The 23,942-nt window shown below is 42.6% G+C and overlaps 1 protein-coding gene across 1 annotated transcript; it reads right to left on the minus strand.

Moving 5' to 3' along the window:
* Positions 1-525: 525 nt before the first annotated feature.
* On the minus strand, positions 526-3,469 carry epcam (epithelial cell adhesion molecule). The gene is made up of 9 exons (XM_056435261.1): positions 3,104-3,469; positions 2,371-2,469; positions 2,003-2,264; positions 1,858-1,923; positions 1,668-1,734; positions 1,464-1,562; positions 1,164-1,361; positions 1,010-1,054; positions 526-917 (listed from the first exon to the last, which is right to left on the minus strand). Exons 1-9 carry the CDS (start codon positions 3,162-3,164, stop codon positions 894-896), a joined length of 921 nt encoding a protein of 306 aa, XP_056291236.1. The 5' UTR covers positions 3,165-3,469; the 3' UTR covers positions 526-893.
* Between the last annotated feature and the right edge of the window lie 20,473 nt (positions 3,470-23,942).

Below are 23,942 nucleotides of genomic sequence, written 5' to 3' on the forward strand. Positions count from 1 at the left end.
CATTGCTCAGTTAGAATAAAACCCTGCATTTAAACCCAGTATTTGGACTTAGCATGAGCCGGAACCAGACTGACCGGTTGAACAGTTTCAGGATGTACAGCTTTAAACAAAAACAAAAATTTGACCACCTGAAACACGCTGAACAAATGTGAACAGGTGGAACCATGAGATTAAGTTTCCTTTAAAGAAACAAAAAGCATACCAGGATAGTGAAACATGCAAAACAAAGCTTCCACACCCAGTCAAACTCATCCGAGTAAGAAACCTGCTCCATGCAAACTGGCTCATTTACAAGCAAAGCGGCCATCTTGTCCGTGAGAGACAGAAAGGAAGGTCAGAAGAATGCGAGAGGGACACGCCACTCACTGTAACCATGCGTTTGGGTCGACTTTAAGTATCAGAGGAACCATTTTATATTTAGGAATAGAGAAGCACCTGTAGTTCCCCTTCCTCATACATTCACCCCCTCCTCCAACCCACTGCGGCCAGACAAAACACAGAAGAAACGAAACCTGCACTACAAAGTGTCTTTAAAAAGATTTTATTAAAAATATTCAGATACACACTAGGTAGGAAACTGTACAATCTACAACACAGATTTTAGGCCACTCAACGCGTTCCAACATTAAAAATGCAGCATGTGCCAGGCACGCTTAAAGCCCAGGTCATTATGGCATATAGATGGACAATGCATTAAGACTTTACACGATTTATAAATAAATGGCGGTACCAGCTTTGGCAACATGAAAAAAAGAGAAAAAAACCCCACATTGATTGTTACAATATGTATTCCTCAATTAAATCGTAAAAAAAAAAAAAAAAAAGTTTTAAACACAAAGAACGTCCAAAAAGTGATGTACAAGCAGATGCTTTGTCCCGTTGCAGTGAAGACTTTACATCGGGTCCAATTCTCTTTGCTGAATGAGATCAAATAAAACACAGGTTGTTAGAAACACATTATATTGTGCAAAAAGTTCAAATTTATTTTATATAGTTAAAGGCAGTTCACCTGGGCTTTGTTGTATTTCTGATTCTGGCGCTTTCTGGCAAAGAACTGCATCAACAAAAGAATATTAGAACACATAATCGTACTCTAAAATCTGCATTTAGGGCGAATGAAAAAAAATATAGACAGACAGCCATTCAAGTAAACGCGCACTCACCAGGACCAGCAGGCCGGCGACCACGGCCAGCACCACCACCACGATGACGGCGATGATGCCGCCCGACAGGTGCTTCATGGTGAAAGTCGGCGGCTCCTCATCAACGTAGTACACCAAGATGGTCTCCATTTCCACATTCTGGCCGTTCACAGTGGGTGCGAACTTGAGCGGGTTCTTGAACAGGGGCAGTACCTTCACCTGCAGGGGAGCAAACACACGAGTCAGTCTCCGGGGCCTCTTTAAGCCAAATGCAAACAATTTAAACACCAGAAATAAAATAAAAATTGAATATAAGATTACATCTTTCTCCATATAGTAGGCCATCTGGGTCAGGTCATTCTGGCGGTCTCCCTTTGGCTTCTTCACATCCACTACGATCATGCGGGCATCTGCGTCGTACTGCAGCACGACAGTCAGGAAGCATCGTTAGTCAGGTTCTTTTGTGATGCCATTTTAAGAAATACAAATCTTGTTTTTGGAGTTTTCAAAAGACTGGACACGCACCTCAACATTCTTCACCAAGTCCTTGTTAAAGTTCATGTAACGTTTGTTCATGGCTTCGGAAAAGGCACTGCGTTAAGGGGGAAACAAACCATTTCGAAAGGAATTACAATTGTGGAACATCGAAACTGATGTCAACAATGTAGTTTCGTTTATTAATTAATTTGAAATAGGGGCTGTTAAATGTACTCACGCCTTCAGATTGTTGGCGGTCAACAGAGTGGTCACTGGTTTGTGGGTCAGCTGAAGACGGACCCAGCTGGAGGGAAAGAAAGTTGACATTTAGCGCTCGGACACCGACACGATTCAGATGGGCCGATGAGGATGACGACACTTACTTGGTCTCGACGAGCTTCTCACACTTGATGTTCTTGTCTTCCTTGTCGGAACGACGGACGCCAGCACTGTTGACGCACCAGCACTCCTCCGTGTTGTTGCACTGCTTGGCCCTGAACTTGCCGTCGGTCTCGCAATCCGGGTCGTAGATGCCATCGTTGTCGACAATGGCCGTGTCTGTCGGCTTTCCACCGATTGAGCGAGAGTCCTTGCCCGTTTTAATTAGGTGCATCTCGGCCTTCATCAAGAAGCACTTGGGGATCACTGAATGGGGTTGGAGGGGGAAGTAAATTGTGATCAGGCAACAGAACAAACACCTGCGAAAGGCCAGAAAAACAGATGTGATAACTTCCTCATGATGTTTACTTACATGCTTTGCAGTTCAGCTTTTGTTTCTGGTTGACGCCGACCATAACGGTGCAATCGCATGGCTCTTCACAGGTGGCCCACTTCAAAGTTTCACAAGCACCTATATAAATAAAAACATTCGTTTAAAAGGAGGTCAGCAACACAAGTTATACCATCAATATTAAATTATGTACGCAACCCCATACAAGAACTTTAAGTACCAGAAGTGCACGGCAAGTTAAATATCAATTTGTGGCTCAACTTTGAACACCTCTATAGTGCGTATTGCGTTTTACAATATGCAACATAAGTAGACAGAAGCGAACCCCACCTCCCCCGAAACGTATCATATAGGCTGGGTGAAAGTCTGGCCCGTGAAGGGCTTATTGCATTGGCGGTTATACAGCCCCATAAACAGAGCGCAGGTGGACGAACAGGTTTACACCTGGGCGTTGGTTCCTCCAAACAAGACAAGTCCCCGGAGAGCGGAACAGATCCTCCCAACCCCCACTCGACAACTAAACTGCCTGCGTTTTGACGAAAAAACAGGTCGTAGGCCTACTTCAGAGTTTCCTCACTACTTCTACTACAAATAAAACAAACATTTCACATTTTAGAAATAAAAGATGAAAAAAGGGGGAGAGAAAGTACACTTGAAATAGAAAACAGCCAGTGACATTTAGGAGACGCGTTAGCCTAAACTGCGTTACAATACTTTTTCTAATTTAAATGACTGAATAAATCAAACTACTTACAGGGGGCAGCCGCAGCTTTCGCCGCAAAGGCAACGAGAACGAGAACAATCCACATTGTCATGATGAAAACGAGCCCAAATAAGACTTATTGTTGTAAAACAAATCGCTGTTCGGTTCCTCCGTCTTCCACAGAGGTCAGAGAGAGATTAAAGAATGGCGTTCGGGGGACAACAAGGCGTGCTTCTTTTTCTCCTTGCAGGTGTGTCCCGGCGGTCGAACCTGTTTGAGGGAGAAACTCGACGCGCACGCGCACACAAAAGGTAACGATTCAAAAGTACGAGCACCACCAAAGTGACGCAACAGAGCTGGTTGTTGATTATGTCCGATGTTGATGGTTATTGTCCAACTGACTGACGAGCTGTTATGAAGTACATTTATAAGACAAGTAGTCTGTCGACGTCACTCCAATTTGCATCGTCGATTAAGATAGGGGGAGGAGGGGTTCGTCAAGCGCACCTTTCTTCCGGTGTGGCGTGACCATATTTGGTCTCTCGCTCTCGCTCTCTCTCTCTCTCGCTCTCGCTCGCTCTCTCTCTCTCTCTCTCTCTCTCTCTCTCTCTCTCTCTCTCTCTCTCTACCAACAACGAAAAAAGTTTACATCAATTATGTAAAACATATTTTTCTTTACATGTAAAGGTCTTCATTGTTTCAATGTAGGGTTATTATGCAGATATCACTTTAGACAGTTTAAACCATAGTTTTACACTACACTCTTGTGATGATACTCATATATCCCCATTATGTCATACTGTACTATTATAATATCACTGTGTATTCTTATCACGTCGTAATCTGCGTTCCCTCAGCTATTAAATCATCATATTTACCAAATGTGTGCTGCACTCTAAGCATTTAGCCATGTTAAGAGTTGTGTGTTCATGTACTTCATATTTCATATCCTACACCTAAACTCTCCCAATATCTGGGCAAAATGCACAACTTTAAAGGAATATGCATACAAAATGTTGTGACACAGTGACATCGTCAACTATCCGAGGCAAGTATCTTCAGCTGACAGAAACCAGAGGCAAGAAAAACATTTCCCAGGTTGTGAGTCACGCTCTGTCAGATGACACAGCCTCAGGTAAGTAAGTAATAGTTTCGACAAAAAAAGACCAATGTTTTTTTTTATTGCTGGGCTCGTTCAAGAGCAAAGAGGTACATAAAACCCAAAATGGACTGCGGTAATGTTTCCCTGCTGCAAATGGTTTCCCTAAAAAGGATTATGCTGCTTGGAAACATTACCGTTCGCGTTGACAGGGACCGCAAATTCAACTGAACATTGTAATACAGTTCTTCAGTGTAGCTTTAAATAATACTTCACCTCACATTTTATGGCCAGACATGATTCAGATTTTGAAAAAATATTAGAATTCATGGTGACACATGACAAATGATACACCGTGCCCCGATGGCCAAACCGGTTGTATTACGAAACCTTTTCTGTGGTTGCTGGAAATAATTCATATCTGTTTACACTAAAGTACATGCACATCTTTTTCAGAATTGACCCCATCAAGGCGTAGTATACTCTTCCTCGCGAGTTCTTCCATGTAAATGGTAAATGGACTTGTACTTATATTGTGCTTTTCTAGTTTCCCGTCCACTCATAGCGCGTTAACACGACTTATTCACCCGTTTACCCCCATTCATATACTGATGGCTGTGGCCAAAGTGCCACCTGCCCATCAGGTAGCTAACAATAATAATTATAATACAGTTGGCATAGTTACAGGAGTAATTGGGCTTCAAGTGTCTTGCCCAAGGAAACATCGACATGGTTTGGAGCCGGGGATTGAACTGCCGATGATTGAAGAATGACACTCAGTGCGTTTACATGATGGTATAATTAGAATCTTGCTTTAGTCGGACTCTGCTATCTTTTGGGGGATCTGCTGTTATCCCAATATACATGGCAGTGAGTAATTCGAAACATTGGCCGAAAGCATGTCCTATCCGATAGGTGGCGCTGTTTTCATTACAACTCGTGGTGATACAGCCATTTCCGCTTGACCTCTTCACCACTACCAACAACAACCAACAACAACAAAATCAACATTTCGAGAAAGATGGCGAACAGAGAGCAAGGCGAAGCTACATCCCTCTACTATTCTTGCATGATATTAATAGGAGTACAGCGAATGCAAATGGCGCTATTGGCGTTGTTTGTTTGTTTTCTGCCGGCCAGGCTCCCGGCAGTGACAATTTATCGTCTCTTCCGACTTCCGGGTCACGACATGGGAGGGAGGGGGGAGGAGGGCGTCGGGATCTCAAGCATGCGCAAAGACGCAAAGTCCAGTTCCTAATCCAATTCACCGTTACATGCCGCGATAGTCGAATTATCAACCGGATTGGATCGAGTTATCCAGGGGTGTTAATCGGATCGTAGTCGGACCGCACATAGTCGAACAAAGGTGTTTACATCAAACGGATAATTCGATTTCAGTCCGACTAAGCCAGTTATTCGAATGCATGTAAACACGGTCAGTGCTCACGACTGAACCACACTTGCCCCCACTTACCACAAATGTTTCAGGGACAGCCTTTATTTAAATCTGTCTGCATACCTCAACCACCACTTTAGCAAAATGAGTCAATTTAGGCAATCCTGTGACTATACATGCCAGCAGAGTCCGAAACCATTTTAAAATAATGCACAAACACCCAGAGTAACAGGTGTTTTTTTTCTTCTCTCTTTTTTGTAGATTTAATGCACAGACTGAAATATAAACATACTTGATGTTGTCACTTTATACATCTGAAAGACAAAAGGCCATTCGGTTTTTAGTGAGCTCTTCTTGAACATTTAAACAGCCACTGAATGTTGGTTCCGACATTCATGTCACCCTCAGGATGAATCCAATAACGGTGGTGTTTATCATCAGGTCAAATGTAAGAGTACCTATGATTTAACACATGCAGAACTAATGACATTCCCATCAGCCTCATGCTATTCTTTATGCTTGTTATCAAATGTTTGCATTCAAACTTTATGCCTGCTAAACATCAACATGAAAACCTAGCCTCGCCTTGAATGTAGACGAGAGCAGGCGGTAGCAGCAGGGGGTGTAAACAAAAAATTGCGGTCAAGTCAAACAGTTTTCAGCTTCCTTCAAAGAACACACAGAAAGTCACAGAAAAGGTTACTTCCTGTTAGTTGTGATCTTTCGGCTCATTGTAGTTCACAGACCTTGTTTGTATTTATAAACATTTGTTTATAAATAGATTTATGTGTAGAAATGTGCGTGTACTTGCATTTTATGCTATCCTTTGTTCTGTTTATGTCAGCTTGTGAAATACATTGCAACTTGTTTGGATATGTGTTGTATAAATAAGCTTTTATTATTATCAACCACATGTTTTTAAGATTAAACCTAGACTCATTGTCAACAATTGAGCATTAAATATTACAACAATATATAAATTGCTGTCAAATCTAAGAGCCAATCAGTTCTTTGATGTGGCGACAGCCAGGCATTTTCCCATCATACACTGGGCCACCCAGTTGGTGGAGAGCTGCAGGGGCCTGGCTCTAAAATCTGCGGTCACCTCGCTCTCATGAGATCATTGTTAACCACGTGTGCATGACGTCAGAACAAGCAAGATCGGATCGGCGGTGACTGATTCTGCGCAGGACTGGCTTATCTCAAACAAGCCTATTGTCATAGAGTGGCAAAGTCCCGCCCCTTTCGGTGTCCCCCATTGGATCTTGTTTAGGAGGGAAAAAAAGGCAGAGTTAGAATTGTGCCATGTACACATAGGATGTTTGTCAATTTTAAGTTGTAGTTTGTCGCATAGTAACATTTGTTTTGTGTGAAACCGCTCAGGTAACTACAGCTCCTGTCTTGCACAGCGTACGTCGCCAATGCCAACAGTGTGATTTAAGATGCTGGCACAGTGGATTACATACATACACATTACGAGCACGTTACGAGCCGGGTATCTAACTGACGATTCTCTGATTGAAGGATGAGCCTGCTCGACCATTGAACCAGTTGTGCACACGGGTATCGCAGCTTTTCAGACATTGCTTACGCGTCTCTCACTGAAGCTATGATATCCGTGACCGTGGCTTTTGGGTGTTAAGCCTTTTTTTATAACACCAACAGCTTTATAACAAAATGAGACTTTCATGACATAACAAAACTAGAATGGGCACTCGGTAGAATGCATACCTTCGCATATCACAAGATTGGGCATTGAATTATGAACATTTTGGCATTATTTGCATGCCAATTGGATATAAATTGACCGTGCTATGGTAAAAAGAAGATGTTGACCTTTTCATGACCTTGACCATGACCTTTGACCCGATCGATCCCAAAATCTAATCAAATGGTCCCCGGATAATAACCAATCATCCCACCAAATTTCATGCGATTCGGTTTAATACTTTTTGACTTATGCGAATAACACGCATACAAATAAATAAATAAATAAATACACGGCGATCAAAACATTACCTTCCGCATTTTCAATGCAAAGGTAATGAGATGAGACAATTATGCCTCTAGCCGCTGACTACCATAAATTTCTTTCTTTTTACGAAATAGGGTCCCATAGGTGTCCACGGGAAAGGGAGGGAATTCACCTATCTATTGTGAGCATGTTAGCTAAAGCTTTGCTGTACCCGATAGACCACGAGCATAGCTGTAGAGTCCTTGTCACTACCATACTCTGGTGTTAGCTAGGTGGAAGTTTGGAAACTCCATGACGCTGTGAAGAAAATGCTCTCCCAGTGACGCCTCTCTCTGGCAGATGAAAATTAACGGTTGGTGAATGACCACCAACCGCTACTTTTCGTCTGCCAGAGAGAGGTGTCACTGGGAGAGAATTTGTTTGACATATAGGGTTCATTGTTATCATTTCTTTAAAAAGTGGAGAATCAGCCCACAGACTGATAAGCAACACAAAACCCAGACCGTCGAGAGTATGACTTAAATGTCAAGTGTAACAAGGATAAGCAATTGCACAGGCCCCGAGTGATCAGATACTGAAATCTTTACAATAGGTCACAAACAAATGCTCCCTCTCACCTGTGGACGTAACTCATAAACCAGCTCAGTATCATCTTATCGCCGCAGTAGCTTCTGAAAAGGATTTATGACTCTGTGTGTCGGGTATTGTACACAGGGCTGGATAGCAGCGCTGTTGTCTTATGCTCATACCATATTATTGGGATTTGCCACACTGAACAATGCAGTGATTGCAAAGAATGTGCAAGTTAATTTATGACACGTTTATAGGATTTACTGATGTGAAGATATCCCAGTTATGTTTTACCAAGTAGAGGTTGCACCAGAAGCAAGCTGCAAGTGGTATGACATCTCAATGGTTTGATTAAACTCAAAACAAGCAGCTTTAATACAAACACCAACAAAGACTGGAGAAATCATGCAGTGAAATATCAGTAATCCTTGTTGAACGGGTGACGAGAAGTCATTCTGGCGTCCTGTCTTCTTACAGCGAGGAGGACAAAAACGAGTGCCGCGGGGGACTGGTCCACTTATTGTGCGAGGGCTGACACACAAGCAGGAGAATATGGGTGTTCCTCTTCCCAGTGGTTTAAGATGTCAGGGCAGTGCATTGTATGGTGTGGCTGGGGCCATTGTTGCGTGTCCCAGGGGTGGAGGTATCACGACAGACGTGGAAGAGAGGGAGGCGGAAGAAACCACTTGGGCGAGAGGGCGTTCGACTCTGCGGAGAAAGACGTAGAGAAGGAGAGAGATCCATGAAAAGGGAATTTGCACTTTCTGCCCCAAAAAAGACTCAAAGACCACCGGGAGACTTGGAAATATGCGGTGAGCGCTAATCTCTGTATTATGTTTTTCTTGTTTGGGTGTCCTTTTAATAGTGGCTCCTTACACTTAACAAGATTCTTTTGTGAAGTTATCATTCATCCAACACATGTGACCCTGATCCAATTTACATATTTCTTTGTATTTGTATTCATCTTTGTTTCATACTTCAATTTTAACATGATTAAAACATAAAAGCTTCATTTGGAAGCGAATTATTACGGCGCATTCATTGCTATATTATTTGTCAGAATAACCCTTCGAAACTTGTGTATTATTTGTTGTTGTTCAATGTTTGTTATCGTCATTATTTAAAACATTTGCTTTTTTGTCATTACGGTCTTATTCTCATGAAAAATTGCTCAGTTATTTAGAGATTATTTTTATGAAATAGGAGCAGGATCGTTCTTGAATATCAAAAGAATACTTAGACAGATGTTTCAACAAAAACATGTCATAGGCTAAAGACATTCTGCAGCCAGAAGTTGATTAGCTAAGCTTAGCATATACTCTGGGAAAAAACTATCATCTGTCCAAACAAAATACACACACAAGCATTTTTCAAGCTCACTTATTAACACATTATATCTTGCTCTTTTAATTCATAAACTAAACAGAGATGCAGGGCTGGGTGTCCTGATTTCAGCAAAGAGTTATCTATGTTCACACAGAATAAACTGCATAAAAGATATTTACACTCACAGGTAGAGAACATATAATAGATGAGTTCAGATTAGGGAGTGTCATTATTCTCATATTTCCCGCTCAACTATTCCCTTGAGCCTTTTGGGGATTTAAAAAAAAATAACACATCTCTGTGATGTGTCTGGTTGGTGACCAGATAACCTTTAACATACTCATTGAATGTGTTTATGTAACTCTGTAATGCTTCCTTCTGTACACATGACATCCATTTATTTTGTCCATCCGGGGAGAGGGATCACCCTCTGTTGCTCTGCTGAAGGTTTCTTCCCTTTTTCCCCTGTAAAGGGTCTTTTTTCCTGATCCGATGTGAGGTCAAAAGTCAGGGATGTCATATGTGTACAAATTGTAAAGCCCACCGAGGCCAATTGTTAATTTGTGATATTGGGCTATATAAAATAAACTGAACTAAACTGAACACTAAAGAGTGAGTTATGATGAGGCCCCTCGCGCTCGATGGAAATCAGGACTGGAATGCGATGAATCAATTTAACGATATTTAATGGCAAGAAGTATAAACAAATGTTGAACAAATAACCAAAAGCTCATGACCGTGGGTTCCGTGGTGATCCAGGCTCCACAGGTACAAGCTTGAAGGAAGCAAGTGTTGCTGTCTAACCCGGGTCAAGACGAAAGAGCGATTTCCCCCAGTACAAAGAGTATTAGTCGCAAAACCAGACAATAACCTACTCTTCAAAGGTTAGTTCAGCCTTTAAAACCTTCCTGTTGGCTCAAAGTCCGCTATCAAAATGGAGGGGTCAAACATCACGAACCCTGGGTCAACACATCACTTTCGGTCAAGCTTCTAAAAGTATTTTCACAATAAAAGCCATGTCTTTTATTCTCCAGATAAGAATCACTTCACGGGTTTTGACCGGCTCCGACAATTCTGAAATACTAACTAACATTCATTCCATGCACATACATATAAACAGTACCTCTTGCCATTCACATTTGAACATCACATACAGTCAATGCAGTGTCTTTCCCTATGCTCTACAATAAATCACATTATACAGTCAGAATAATATTCTCCCTAATATTTCCTATTATAATATCTTTCTATATGTATTAATTTAAAGCATAAGACTTCCTCTGTACATGTGCAAAATCAAAATAAACTATTACAACTTAACAACAACTTGAAAACAGCTTTGTTTCAGTCTTCTCAGAAGAAATTGTAGTGGCAGGGAGTGTCTTGAAAGGTATGACTTATACAAAAAGGGTTGAACTGAGCTGGGTTAAAATCAATTCATGCTTTATTTCCCATGTTCTTAAATTATATAATGAGACCTTGGATCCAAAAAGTCCCATGCTGTGCTCTTTCCCCAAAAAAAGCTGTGGACACTTCACAAAAGTCCTTGAGAATTTACCATTGAACTGTTCATATTGGACTTTTGAATCATTTGGCTTTCAAAACTGTACAATTTGGACCATGTTAAGTTTCGAGCATGTTGACTCTTTTTTTTTTCCTAGAAACTATGGGAAATGTTAAATATTTTGGGGAAAACACAAGGCAAATAGACTAAACATATTAATTACTATATATCACAATGACACTCCCTCAGTCGAGAACTTCAACGCTTTTTGTTCAGCAACCTTTTCTGAAATTGCATTATGCAAATTTGACAATATTTTATTAAATGTGTGCTAATTTGCATTGATTTCCAAAACAGAAATCTGAACATTGGATATGGTTCAAAATGATTGTTTCTCAGATTTGTTGACCTTTAGATTAGAGATGGAACTGGAATGTTTGTTGAATGAGCACTACTGAAATGGACATTTCTGGCTCAAAACTTTAAAACATGGATGTGGATATGGATTGCGTGTTTGGTGTTGTGTTGTAAAAACAAAGATGAGAAATCAAAAGCCACGACAAACAGATAGCTTTTGAGGGAGATATGCCAACAGCAACTGGGGGTTCAGTGTCTTGCTCAAGGACACTTCAACATGCAACTATGGGGAAAGCGGGGATCGAACCGGGTACCTTGTTGTTATGGGATGACCACATGAGCTACAGCCGACCAAAATTAATCCCCAATTCCCAATCAGAAAGAACCAAACATATAGGCTTTGATATTATCACCACAAAACTTCACAGTTGATTACTCACATGAAGAAGTTTTCTAAAATGTTTCGTTAAAATATGCAAATTAAGCATTTTCTAAGACTATGCTTTGGTGACTTTTCCTGAATTCTAAAGACTTACTTTTTTTAATTTTATACCTAAATGTGTATTGGATGGATGTAAACGTTTATGTTTTATTTCCACTAGTCTGAAAGTCGCAATCTTATTGAAGAAAAATAGCCCCAACATTTCAATATTGACACTGTTTTTCCCGTAGTGGCTTATAATAAAACATTTTCCGGCATTAAAGAAAATATGCATATTTTACAGACTGTGTTAATTGAGCCTCTAACAAATCAGTGAAATAATATGGTTGATGAATAACAGGTATTTCATAAATGACAAAACAATTGAAACCTTGTAAAATGTATACATATATATGAAATCAGCATACTTCATCTTGTACAAATAGCTTGTAATGTTGGATACTTATCATGCTCTGACTTAAGAGCAGAATGACAGGAAATTACCTCTTTTGGTGGTAAGTCAAGATAAGACAACAACTGTGACAATATACCCAACAGTTCAGTTGGGTATGTTCAGTGGGATTACAGCTGGCTGTGCAGTAAGACAGTTAACATATACAGTCAGGCACGTGCACAGACATTTCGGGGGGCAGGTGCTCAATCCTAAAAAAAAGGGCACCCATTGCCAAAAAAGCATAAGCAGCAATACACCAATGATGCTGTCCTCGACCTGCGTTTCCTCTGGGCAGGTTTAGACAGGTAGTTTACATTCTCTTTATGAATAAAGATGAATTATTATATAGCAACAACAGTACAAGTGTTCTGATTGGATAATGGGTCGTCATGCCAGCCACGTATTGCCCTCCTCGCTGGTCTGATAGAGATCCGTATTGCCCTCTGACCTCATTTTCAAAATGAGCGATATTGATAGACATCAACAGCCAAGAGGAAATTCAGAAGCAGCGAAAATGTGTTTTTGAAAGTGAAGAAGGCTAAAAACCATAGTTTGAATCACTTGTGTTGTTACTCTACTGTAAATTAAAACTATTTTAGCTGAACCGTGTTGTCCGTTTTCTACAAGATTGATCGTTGTAAGACTGGAACAGACAAAAAAAGAGATAACACATAAAACAATGAGGCACAAGGATGGCATGACACAGAGAGCTAGCATTGTTACCTTCGCATTCTGCGGAAGGTTATGTTTTGATCGCTGTGTATTTATTTATTTATTTGTATGTGTGTGTGTGTGCTTGTGTGTTATTCGCATATCTCAAAAAGTATTAAACCGAATCGCATGAAATTTGGTGGGATGATTGGTTCTTATCCGGGGACCATTTGATTAGATTTTGATCGGGTCAAAGATCAAGGTCAAGGTCATGAAAAGGTCAAAATCTTCTTTTTACCATAGCGAGGTCAATTTTTTATCCAATTGGCATGTAACTAATGCCAAAATGTTCACATGACATCAAGCTCCCCACACTCTCATGTCAAGTACCAAAAAGGTGTCTGCAACGAAGGTATGCGCTCTCCCGAGTGCCCGTTCTAGTTAGAATAGTCTAGCTGCTATTTTCTAGCTGTGGATTCTCGTGACATTTATAAACATCCTTTCAAAATTGTCTAAACAGCATTTATACAACACAAAAAAGATTCTCTCTCTCTCTCTATCTCAAACATGACGTCAGTAAACAGCTGCAAGGCTTTGAAATCATGGATTTCTGAGTTTTTGTTTTTTATTGTTCGTGAGGGCCGCGGAGCATGTCAGGGCGAAATTCTCACAATAACTCAAATAAATGCCCCGTCAGATATTAAAAACATTTGGGGGGAGTTGATGACAGAGAGAGTAACTTTTATTCTTTAATACTGATAAATGAAAAAAAAGTGTCTCCAGCAAAAAGGGCACTTTTCTCATCCAGGGCAAAAGGGCTGGTGCTTGAGCACCACTAGGGGTCTATCTGTGCACGTGCCTGTATACAGTACTTTACATTTTGGTCAAATCAATACTTTAATTCCTATTTCTCGAACAGAGCTGGATGATATTTCAGAGTTCATTTGTTTAAAATTACATGATGTGTTTTTTATTTTCTTAAACATAGCATGTAACATTTTTTATTCTTTACCCATATGTCACTTGTGCTTATTAAGATCAGATTCAATAATACTAACTCTATGGTCACTAGGTTTCTGAAAAACAAAACAACCATTCTCATGATTCTTCTCTTTGCCCACATAGGATTCCACTCCTGTTGCTTGTAAATCTACTGACAGGGCTGGAATACTGCTGTGCAGGTATCTTACCGTCACCTGCATTCTTTACTCGACATATTGACAGCAGGACACCACAAATGCTCCCAAGACATATTTTCAAATTGTGTTGGCACATAATCACATTCAGTGTTTCCTTTTGTTCTTTTCAGTTGCCGACCCGAAGGAATGTGCAGCAGCGGGCCTTGAGTGCCACACTCAGGCCGAGTGTTTGAAAGTCAGAAACAACTTCGCCTGCGTGTGCCGCATGGGCTACCAGGGCGATGGGCTGCTGTGCAACGACATTGACGAATGCCTCAGTGGCCTGTACGGCTGTCACTCGCAGGCCCGCTGCAACAACACCGTGGGCAGCTACAGCTGTGTCTGCCTCAGTGGATTTGTCGGAGATGGCACCACCTGCAAGGACATCAACCAGTGCCAAGAAGACAATGGGGGTTGCCATGCAAATGCCCTCTGCACGAACTCAGAGGGTGGGCGACAGTGCAAGTGTCAAGATGGCTTCACGGGCAACGGCTTTCAGTGTAAGGATGTTAACGAATGCACTGATCAAAGGATCTGCCACTGGAACGCCACCTGCACCAACAACCCAGGGTCCTACATGTGTATCTGTAATGCTGGCTATAAGGGCAACGGGAACTACCTGTGTCTTGACATCGATGAATGTTCAGAGACTCCCCGTGTGTGTTCTTCTTCACTCGGCTACAAAGGCTGTCAAAACCTGCCCGGCACCTACAGCTGCACGTGCAACAATGGCTTTGAGAGTAACGGGCAGAGCTGTGTGGACATCGACGAGTGTGCGAGCAACACCTGCAGTCTTTATGCGGACTGCATCAACACCATGGGGTCATACCAGTGTACCTGCAACAGCGGTTTCGATGGAAATGGACTCACGTGCGCAGATGTAAATGAATGCAACGGAAACAATCGATGCGACCCCATCGCCGCTTGTATCAACAGGCTCGGCAGCTACGAGTGTTCATGTTTGGGAGGTTTCATAGGAGACGGTCGACTGTGTGAAGACATTGACGAGTGTGCAGATCCCAACGTCTGCCCCGCAACCACGACCTGCGTCAACTCTGCGGGGTCGTATGACTGCGACTGTGGCAGCGGCTTCATCTTCAACATCTCCAAGTGCGATGACCAGGACGAATGTATGGAAGGCCGCTGCAGCCCGTACGCAACCTGCACAAACTCACCTGGCTCCTTCTCTTGTCAGTGCACATCAGGATACAGGGGAGATGGCTTCGCTTGCGCGGATGTGGATGAGTGCTCACTGGCTACGCAGTGCCATTTCAATGCCCTTTGCATGAACCTCCCTGGCTCTTACAACTGCACCTGTCAGGTTGGTTATTCTGGAGATGGGGTGATCCAGTGTAAAGATGTGAACGAGTGTCTGGTGGATAGGGGAGGTTGCAGAAACAAAGCGTTGTGCGTCAACAACCAGGGTTCCTTCTCTTGCCTGTGCCAGTCAGGCTTCATCTTGGTGAACCGGACTCTTTGTCAAGATATAGATGAGTGTAAGGAGCAGAACGACCCATGTCGAGTGAATGAAGAGTGCAAGAACGTCGACGGATCTTACGAATGCCCGTGTCGGGTCGGTTACTACCGCCCAGCCAGCAACATGGACTGTATTGATATGGACGAGTGTAAAGACAACTCGTGCCATGTCAACGCCACATGCCTCAACACCATTGGGTCCCACACTTGCACCTGTAAGCGAGGCTTTTCAGCAAATGGCACCCAGTGTGACGATATAAATGAGTGTTCTGCGAGAGACACATGTCACCCACGGGCGCTATGCACCAACTTCATTGGGGCCTTCTTCTGCTCCTGTCAGCAAGGTTTCAAAGGTGACGGCTTCTCCTGTCAGGATGTGGATGAATGCGCCCTCTCCGATACCATTTGCCCGGCCTTCTCAAAGTGTATCAATTCCCCTGGTAGTCATGTTTGTTCATGTTTGAATGGCACAGTTGCCTTTATTGGCACCTGTGTGCCACCCAGTCTGTTGTGTGACCCTGCCTGCCACAATCACGGCCTGTGCCACCAATCACCTGCCGGATACCAGTGTGTATGTGACCTGGGTTATGTGGGCGACGGACTGGCTTGCTCTGACATAGATGAGTGCCAGAGTGAAAACATTTGTCCTCAAAATAAAACGGAGTGTGTTAATATCCCTGGATCGTTTTCCTGTGTCTGCAAAAAAGGCTACACTCTCAATGGAACACTGTGTCTTGGTAAGATTGTTTTATCGTTGTTTTAAAATGAATCTATTGAGTGTACAGTGTTTTCAAGCCTCCAAATTGCTGTAGACATCTTTGATATGTTAAGTGAATAAGTCAATCATAACTAAGGTAAAGTAAGTGAAACAAAAATGGCAATGTGAATTTAAAAAATACTACTGATATATTATATTATCTTTTATTGTCTTATATTATCTTTTATTGTTTTCACTTTTACAATACACATACATCAAAAAGCAGACAATGAAGACAAACAGAAGACAGATTTGAGAACATTGTTAGGTAAACAAACTAGTTTATCCCTTGTGTCTGTAACATTTAGTGTTAATGCTCATTCTAGTTTTGAACAAAAAGCAAGTTCAGGAAACAATTGAAAATATTGCATTAAAAGTGACATAAACCATGAAACAAGGATTAGGTTCTGTCACATTACACTTAAAATATTGTAAAAGCACATTTTGACATATTATCATGTTTGCATCTGTACATCTGTATATAATCCTATCAATGAACAATAGTCAGATGAGTTTCTACACATTTCAATTTAACACACATCAGAATAATGAGTTGTATCTCTTTTTCTCAAATTCTGACATGGTTTCCTTTTGGTCCGTCTAGACCTAACTAAGCCATTTGTTGTACCTTTACTTCAAAATAAAAGTTGATGTGTAGAACTTTAACAACACACACACATTATTCCCTCTGATAATGGATTGCCCTCTAAAATGTCCCCCCCTCTCTTTCTACCAACCTCCCTCCACAGATGTGAACGAGTGTGAAACAGGACAGCAGGAGTGTAGTGAATTTGCACGGTGTGTCAACACAATGGGCAACTATTTGTGCTTCTGTCTCAGCGGCTTCACAGGTGCCGGGAAGAACTGCTCTGGTAAGTATCAATTCCTCATAATTTGATGTCCATTGCACCAGTTGGTTCTTTTGCCCCAATAAATTGAATCCCCTTGAGCACCATTTGGGGCTGTTTCCCTGACACTGTCCCATTTTGGATAAATTATAGACTTTGATGAATGCCAAGTCCAAAATGGAGGATGCCATCCAGTTGCCAGTTGCACTAACACGCCTGGATCTTTCTACTGTGCCTGCCCACCTGGCATGGCGGGCAATGGCTTTCACTGCCAGGACGTGAATGAATGTGAGCACAATTCCATCCTGCCACACAACTGTAGCGCCAAGGCTTTGTGCCGCAACACAAACGGGTCCTACATCTGTCAGTGCCAAGATGGATACCAGGGTGACGGCTTTATTTGTGTGGATGTCGACGAATGTCAGCAGGCAAGCACGGCTTGTAGTGAGAACATGACATGCAACAACGCCCCTGGTTCCTACACATGTTGGTGTGTCATTGGCTTGGTGTATGACGAGGGCACATGCGTGAGTGGGGACACCTGCCTGAATGCTAGTAGCGGCTGCAGCCCACTGGCTGAGTGCCACCAACATCGGGGGTCCTTCTACTGCCAGTGCAAAGATGGTTATAAAGGAAATGGCACCGAATGCTGGGATGTGGATGAATGCGACAAATTGCAAGTCTGCCCTTCCTTCTCCTCCTGCATCAACACTTTTGGCTCCTACATCTGTGACTGCTGGGAAGGGTTTCAAAACAATGGGACACATTGTCAGGACATGAATGAATGTGTGATGGGGAACTTCACCTGCCCTGACAACAACACTTGTACTAACATAGAGGGGAGCTACACATGTACATGTAACCCAGGCTTCTCAGGCAACGGCTCCTTGTGTTTGGATGTCGACGAGTGTTCCCTTGGCTTCATCCAGTGCCCTAAATTCTCCAACTGCCTCAACACAGTTGGATCTTTGGTCTGCGAGTGCTGGGAAGGTTACCAAGGCAACAACACTAACTGCGGGGATATCGATGAGTGCCGAGACAATTCTACATGCCCTGAACATAGCACATGCATCAACACGAATGGAAGCCACTTATGTCGTTGCGAAATTGGATTCTCCCATGTGGATGACTTGTGTGTGGACATTGATGAATGCAGTGACGCAGAGCTGGTCGAGTTTTGCACCAATGGCACTTGTATGAACGCTATTGGCTCATATTACTGTGAATGCATCAAAGGATTCTGGAGTAATGGGACAGAGTGTGTGGATGTGGATGAATGCTCTGTTTCCCTTAACTCTTCAGTGTGTAGGCACCATTCAACATGTGTCAACACACCTGGGTCTTACCGTTGCCCCTGCAATCAGGGGTTTGTTCTAAGTGGCGCTGAGTGTCAGGATGAGGATGAGTGTAACATCACTGATGGCACCCCTTGTCCTGAGCACTCATTGTGCAACAACACAGCAGGATCCTTCTTTTGCTTGTGTTCTCCTGGGTACAAATCCATTGGCGGGGGGTGTGAGGATATTGACGAGTGCAAGGACAACACCACCTGCCGCATTGACCAGATGTGCATCAACCTCCCTGGAGCATACAACTGCTCTTGTCCGTTGGGGTATCAAGAGAAGAAACAGGCATGTGTTGACACCAACGAATGTAAGAATTCACTGTGCCACCCCTTTGCGCGGTGTTGGAACACCCTTGGCTCCTTTTCATGCCACTGTTCTCTAGGCTTTGCCGGAAATGGCTCCTGGTGCAAAGACGTGGATGAGTGCATTGCCTTGACCAAACCGTGCCACCTTCTGGCTAGTTGCCACAACACCCCAGGGTCATTTATATGTGTGTGTAAGCCCGGCTTTGTGAGTATCGGGCCTCTGTGTGTAGACTTTGAAGAGTGCCAACAGGCTAATGGTCAATGCCACCCTGCAGCAACCTGCTCCAACCATGCAGGAGGCTTCAAATGCTCTTGTAGGCAGGGCTGGAAAGCTACAAAAGACAACGGTCGAGGGGAAAACGGATGTGTGGACTTGGATGAGTGCGTGTCACCCATGGCATGTCCTGGGCAAACGATCTGCACCAATCTGCCGGGGTCTTACAACTGTTCCTGTCTCAAAAACAGCACAGTGTGCAGAATGATGACTCAGAAGGGTTGGTTATGCCTTTGTTAATCATGTTTTTTTTCTTAATTCGTTGCATGTCTTATTACTTTTTTCTTTGAATGTTTCATGCATTCTTGAAATGTTACATCACTGTTAAGTGAAAAACATGTATTTAAAAGATATCAATGTTTTAATGGTCTACAAATGGCCTTGGTTTTTGGTTGTGTGTCCCATTTGTGGTCAAAATAACGTAGAAAATACACAGTGCAAACGACCCGGCCTGTTGAGGTTTGTGAATTTAAACTGATGACAACACTTTAAGTATAAAAACAATTCCAAAGTTTAAAGTTTTTTCAATACTTTGAAGAGGAAGTGAGAGTTTAAAACGTCAGGTCATATGTTGGTAACAAGTGAGCTGATTAGTTTGGTTAATGACAATATAATGTAGCTATAGTTTAACTGTCTGTTTCTCCACAATAGAGAGCAGTCTTTACCCCTTTGGAGTAGAGGTTGGTGATAAAGGATTGAGAATGGACACTGAAGATGGAAATTCTCCATACATCATTCCACCAATGGGTTTCCCTTTCATGGGAAAAATGTATGACAGGATTTATGTGAGTTTCTAATGCCCATACAATATCTGATCCCTGTGCGGCTTACAGGTTTAGCTTGAGTGTTTCCAGCAATGAAATAATTTAGCAATAATTCATACAGATCCGGACAGAATAAATGACAACACAAGATTTAAAAGAGAGAAAAGGGACATTTAGTCTGATATCATGATGGTGTTTCTTTTCCCTTTCTCAGTTTTCTGACAATGGCCTTGTCCAGTTTCAATCTCTCATTGAGAATGAGCAGCACCTGCTCCCAGCGCCTTTCACCACCGGTTTCCCCGACAACATGAATGTGTCTCTTTTGGCAGCGTTTTGGGATGATGCTGACCTCACCGATGGGGATGGACGGCTGTTCTATCAGGTTTGATGTCATGGTCTGGCCGTAGTTAGCTTTTCCATTTCTGTACAGTTGTAAAAATTAAGAAGAAGAAAAAGTCTTTGTTTCATAGAGATGCAATTTCCAAACAAGGCTGTTCTAACTATCATTTTGGAGCTTTATTTAGCAACATATGCCTTATATTATTCCTGCTGAACTTTTTTTCCTAATCTTTCAGGAATACCATGAGCTGGATATGTCGGATGTCTACTCCCAGATAGTGTTCAACCGTACGGCAGACGAGGTGTCAAAGTTTGAAGAGGGGAGAAGCAAGCTGGCCTTCACGCCTGCGTGGATTCTCAAGATCACCTGGGACCATGTGGTACCCGTCTCCTTCCAGAAGATCAACTACTCAGAGGTTCAAACCTTTCTTTAAAAAAAAATGTTAAACCATATACACCAATGCGATGCCTAACAAGAATGCTTTTTGCAATTATTTGTTTTTCTGTCTTCATTTTGAGGCTTATCTCTCACAATTGTATTTGTGCAATCCTATAGTACATATTGAGGATGAATTGGAAAGAACAAAGTAGCTTACTAAATATCATGCATGGAATAATACATATTCCCATGCAGTCTCTATATGATAAAACCATGGACTGTATATAAGAAGGTTAAAACACATCATTAAGAATATAAAAAGATCATTGTTTTATCAAACTCAGTCTGACTTAAGCTCGACCTAACCCTTAAATATTGAAGTAGCGGCCACAGTGGAAGATGTGATATGGCAGGCAGTGTTGCTGTTTGCTTGCATGCTTGTCTGACTTTACAAGCTTTAATTGCTACGCTGTGATGTGAATCCTTCACCTGTCAGTTTTCTTTTGTTTAACTCTGGTGCCACCTTGGGGCTGTTTCGCTTACAGGGCTTGAGTGTATGAGCTCTGCAGCCACCTGTCTTCTCTAGGCAATGTCCGGTTTTTTGCATTGTATGAGCTCTTGATAATACACTGAGGATTAATTATTTCCATTTACGACTCTTAATAGACCCCTTAAATCATTATTTTAATTCATGAAAGAATTAATGTCAAGATTTCTTTAAAGAGAGCTTATATGGGCTTTCACTGAACTCGATAACTGTCATTTTCAGACTAACACTTTCCAGTGTGTCCTGACCACGGACGGAGTGCGCTCTTTTGCCCTCCTGCGATACGGGGAGATGCTCTGGGGTCCAGGCCACAGGCTGCACCACGACGCTCTCATCGGTTACACAGATGGTAGTTCCTCCCACAGGGAACCCACCGTGCCCCCAGGAAACCTCTTCGGGCCTGGGGGCAGATACAGGCCCCAGCAGGTGAAAGGGGTCATGGGAAAGCCAGGACAGCTGGTGTACGACTTGGCGGGACGGGCGGGGTCGGATGTGGATCCGGGCATCAGGTGCCAGGCGTGGGCGACCAAGGAGCCTGACCCCACTGAGTGGACAAAGGAGCTGTCTCCGTGTCCCTGCACCCGCACCCAGGCTCAGGAGGACCTGTCGTTCCTGCAAGACATTACCGATGCGGGTTCCAGGGTGAAGACACTGAGGGGTCAGCGGTGGGGGGTTCCGGGGGGGCACATCTTCCAGTCCATTCTCTCCAATAGGCATGGTTCAGGGAAGAGATGCGTGTACGAACCAGATGGTCCCCTGCTGGCAGGGTACAGCGAACGCTACTTCTCCGGAAGCAGCATGCAGAAACATATCGGTAATACACATGGTTTTCTATTTTTGGTCAAATGCAACATGAAAAGAGCTTTTCACTGTACCCCTCATCAGATTAGTGATTGATGCACGGGGATTCAGTAATACCAATACCAATAAATGTTGTTTTAAATATGTCCGAAAAGTTCGTGCCTTGCTCAAGGTAAGTAAAAAACACGTCAAAGCAACCTTCTGCTCATTGACTAGTAATCTGTGCCAAGTGAAGTTTAACTATTGAATCAAAGCTCTCTCTCCAGATGACGATCTTCTGCCGTTCCAGTGGTGTTGTGTCGAGTCCCCTCTCTGCCACCTTTATCTCAACATGAGACCAGTGGACCGCTGCCAGGGTTACAGCTGGGACAGCCCTTATGGCTACACTCAGGGCGAGAAGGCGACGCAGGGTGTCGGTGAGTGATTCTTTCCAGTAAATGCAGAAAGCCTTGAATCAAAGAGGACTATATTAGGGTGAATCTTCCAGAAAACCTGTCTTACCAATTTCCTTTGCAGCGATAGTGTACGGCAGTCTCCATTTCATCACCTTCGACGGGACCGAGTACTCCTTCAAGGCCCTGGGAGAATTTGTGATATTGCGCCTCTCCTCCGTCACCGGCTCTAATATCTTCACCCTGCAAGGACAGACTGACAAGCTGCACACGGACGCAAAGGGAATCGTTGAGGTCCCAGTGGTGGTGCGCATGGCCGCCTTCCACCAGGGCATTGGCAAGGTCAGGTTGTGTGTGTGTGTGTTTGTGTGTTTGTGTAGAGACTGTGGGTGTATTTCACAGAGAGAGACAAGATAATGTGTGTGTGTCTTACAAGTGTGCATTTTGGAAAAGAGCTTATTCACCTTCTTTAGAGGTAGAGGAGGATATTATGGAAGCCCTGAGAGGCAAGTGAGGAAAAACTAATTATGAGATCCTTTCCTAAGTTTCATCTAACTTGATAAAGGGGTGAAAAAAGGTTTTACCAGGTAAAACCTGCTTGTATTTACATAACTTACTAACAGAGAATGTACTTATGTTTAAAGTGCATGGAGAAATTAAATAATTAACTTTTGTGGCCTCTTGTGGCCAAAATCAGTTCAATCAGGAGCTACAAGTGAATGATTAGTCAACATTTGTTATGCCAGATGTAAGAAATTATTTGGCGCTTGAACTTAATGAGGAGATGTGTTTTCCCTGTATTATATAAATCCCCAGAAGGAGTCCAGACACTGGTTGTGGTGGCTGGAGATGCAGATGGAGTGTTGATTCGTGTGGAGGGTCGCATGAACAGCAACAGACACTAGAGGCGGGAATAGAGCACATTTAGAGGAGACAACGACAGCTAATAGGCTAACGAAGAGGGTGTGACTCAGCGCTATTGACGTCCAGCTTTTTAAACAGCTGATAGAGTCTATGACTCCACTGACAGTTTAATTCAGATTAGTATCGCCCATAATTAGTCCGGGGAATAAATAGAATCAAGCTTCATTAGTAGGCTACCAAAAAGTGTTCCTGACAAAAATACATATTCTTCACCTGCCAAATGTTTTCACATATGGAATAACATGTTCCTTTTTTGATCAGATCATTTCTAACCTTCCTAACTTGCCTCACAGGGCTTCCGGAGTAGATTAATGGGACTCTCATGTTTGTGCATTAAGTCTAACTTGGCATAAAGAAGCAGGGAGAAATAGCTAGGCTGATTCTTTCCAAAGATACACAACAATTGATTTATCTATCACAAACAGAAATATAAAAACAGCTACTTGTGGTTTTAGGGGTTATTTATGCTAAGCAAGGCTAAGCTCATCGCCTCCCACTTTAAATCAATCTTCTCACCTAACTCTGGGAAGGAGAGCAAATTACTGCATCAATAATCGTATATGTTTGTGTTGGGGGAATAAGTGAGTTGGGATGGAAAGTTGACCATTGACTTAAATGAACTCATATTTTGGACTATTTCTTTTAACCTACAAGATGAGTTGGCATGACACAAGATTTCCATCTAGTTTCTAAAGCCATGCAGCTAAATTAGTAGTAATACAAATATTAGATCAAATGTATCAATCCTTCTTTAACCTATCTTTTATTTTCAGATTGAGTGGAGATGTGTGGAAAATGGAGATGGGC

Source organism: Pseudoliparis swirei, chromosome 17 (assembly GCF_029220125.1).
Source record: "Pseudoliparis swirei isolate HS2019 ecotype Mariana Trench chromosome 17, NWPU_hadal_v1, whole genome shotgun sequence".
Lineage (NCBI taxonomy): Eukaryota > Metazoa > Chordata > Actinopteri > Perciformes > Liparidae > Pseudoliparis > Pseudoliparis swirei.

What these genes read in the sequence shown, in the direction of transcription:
- epcam (XM_056435261.1), bottom strand. Translation starts at nt 3,164, where the DNA reads ATGACAATGTGGATTGTTCTCGTTCTCGTTGCCTTTGCGGCGAAAGCT. An exon ending in GAAAGCTGCGGCTGCCCCCT is followed by an intron (nt 2,470 to 3,103) that starts GTAAGTAGTTTG and finishes TTATTTATATAG; the next exon opens with GTGCTTGTGAAACTTTGAAG. An exon ending in ACTTGGTGAAGAATGTTGAG is followed by an intron (nt 1,563 to 1,667) that starts GTGCGTGTCCAG and finishes GTCGTGCTGCAG; the next exon opens with TACGACGCAGATGCCCGCAT.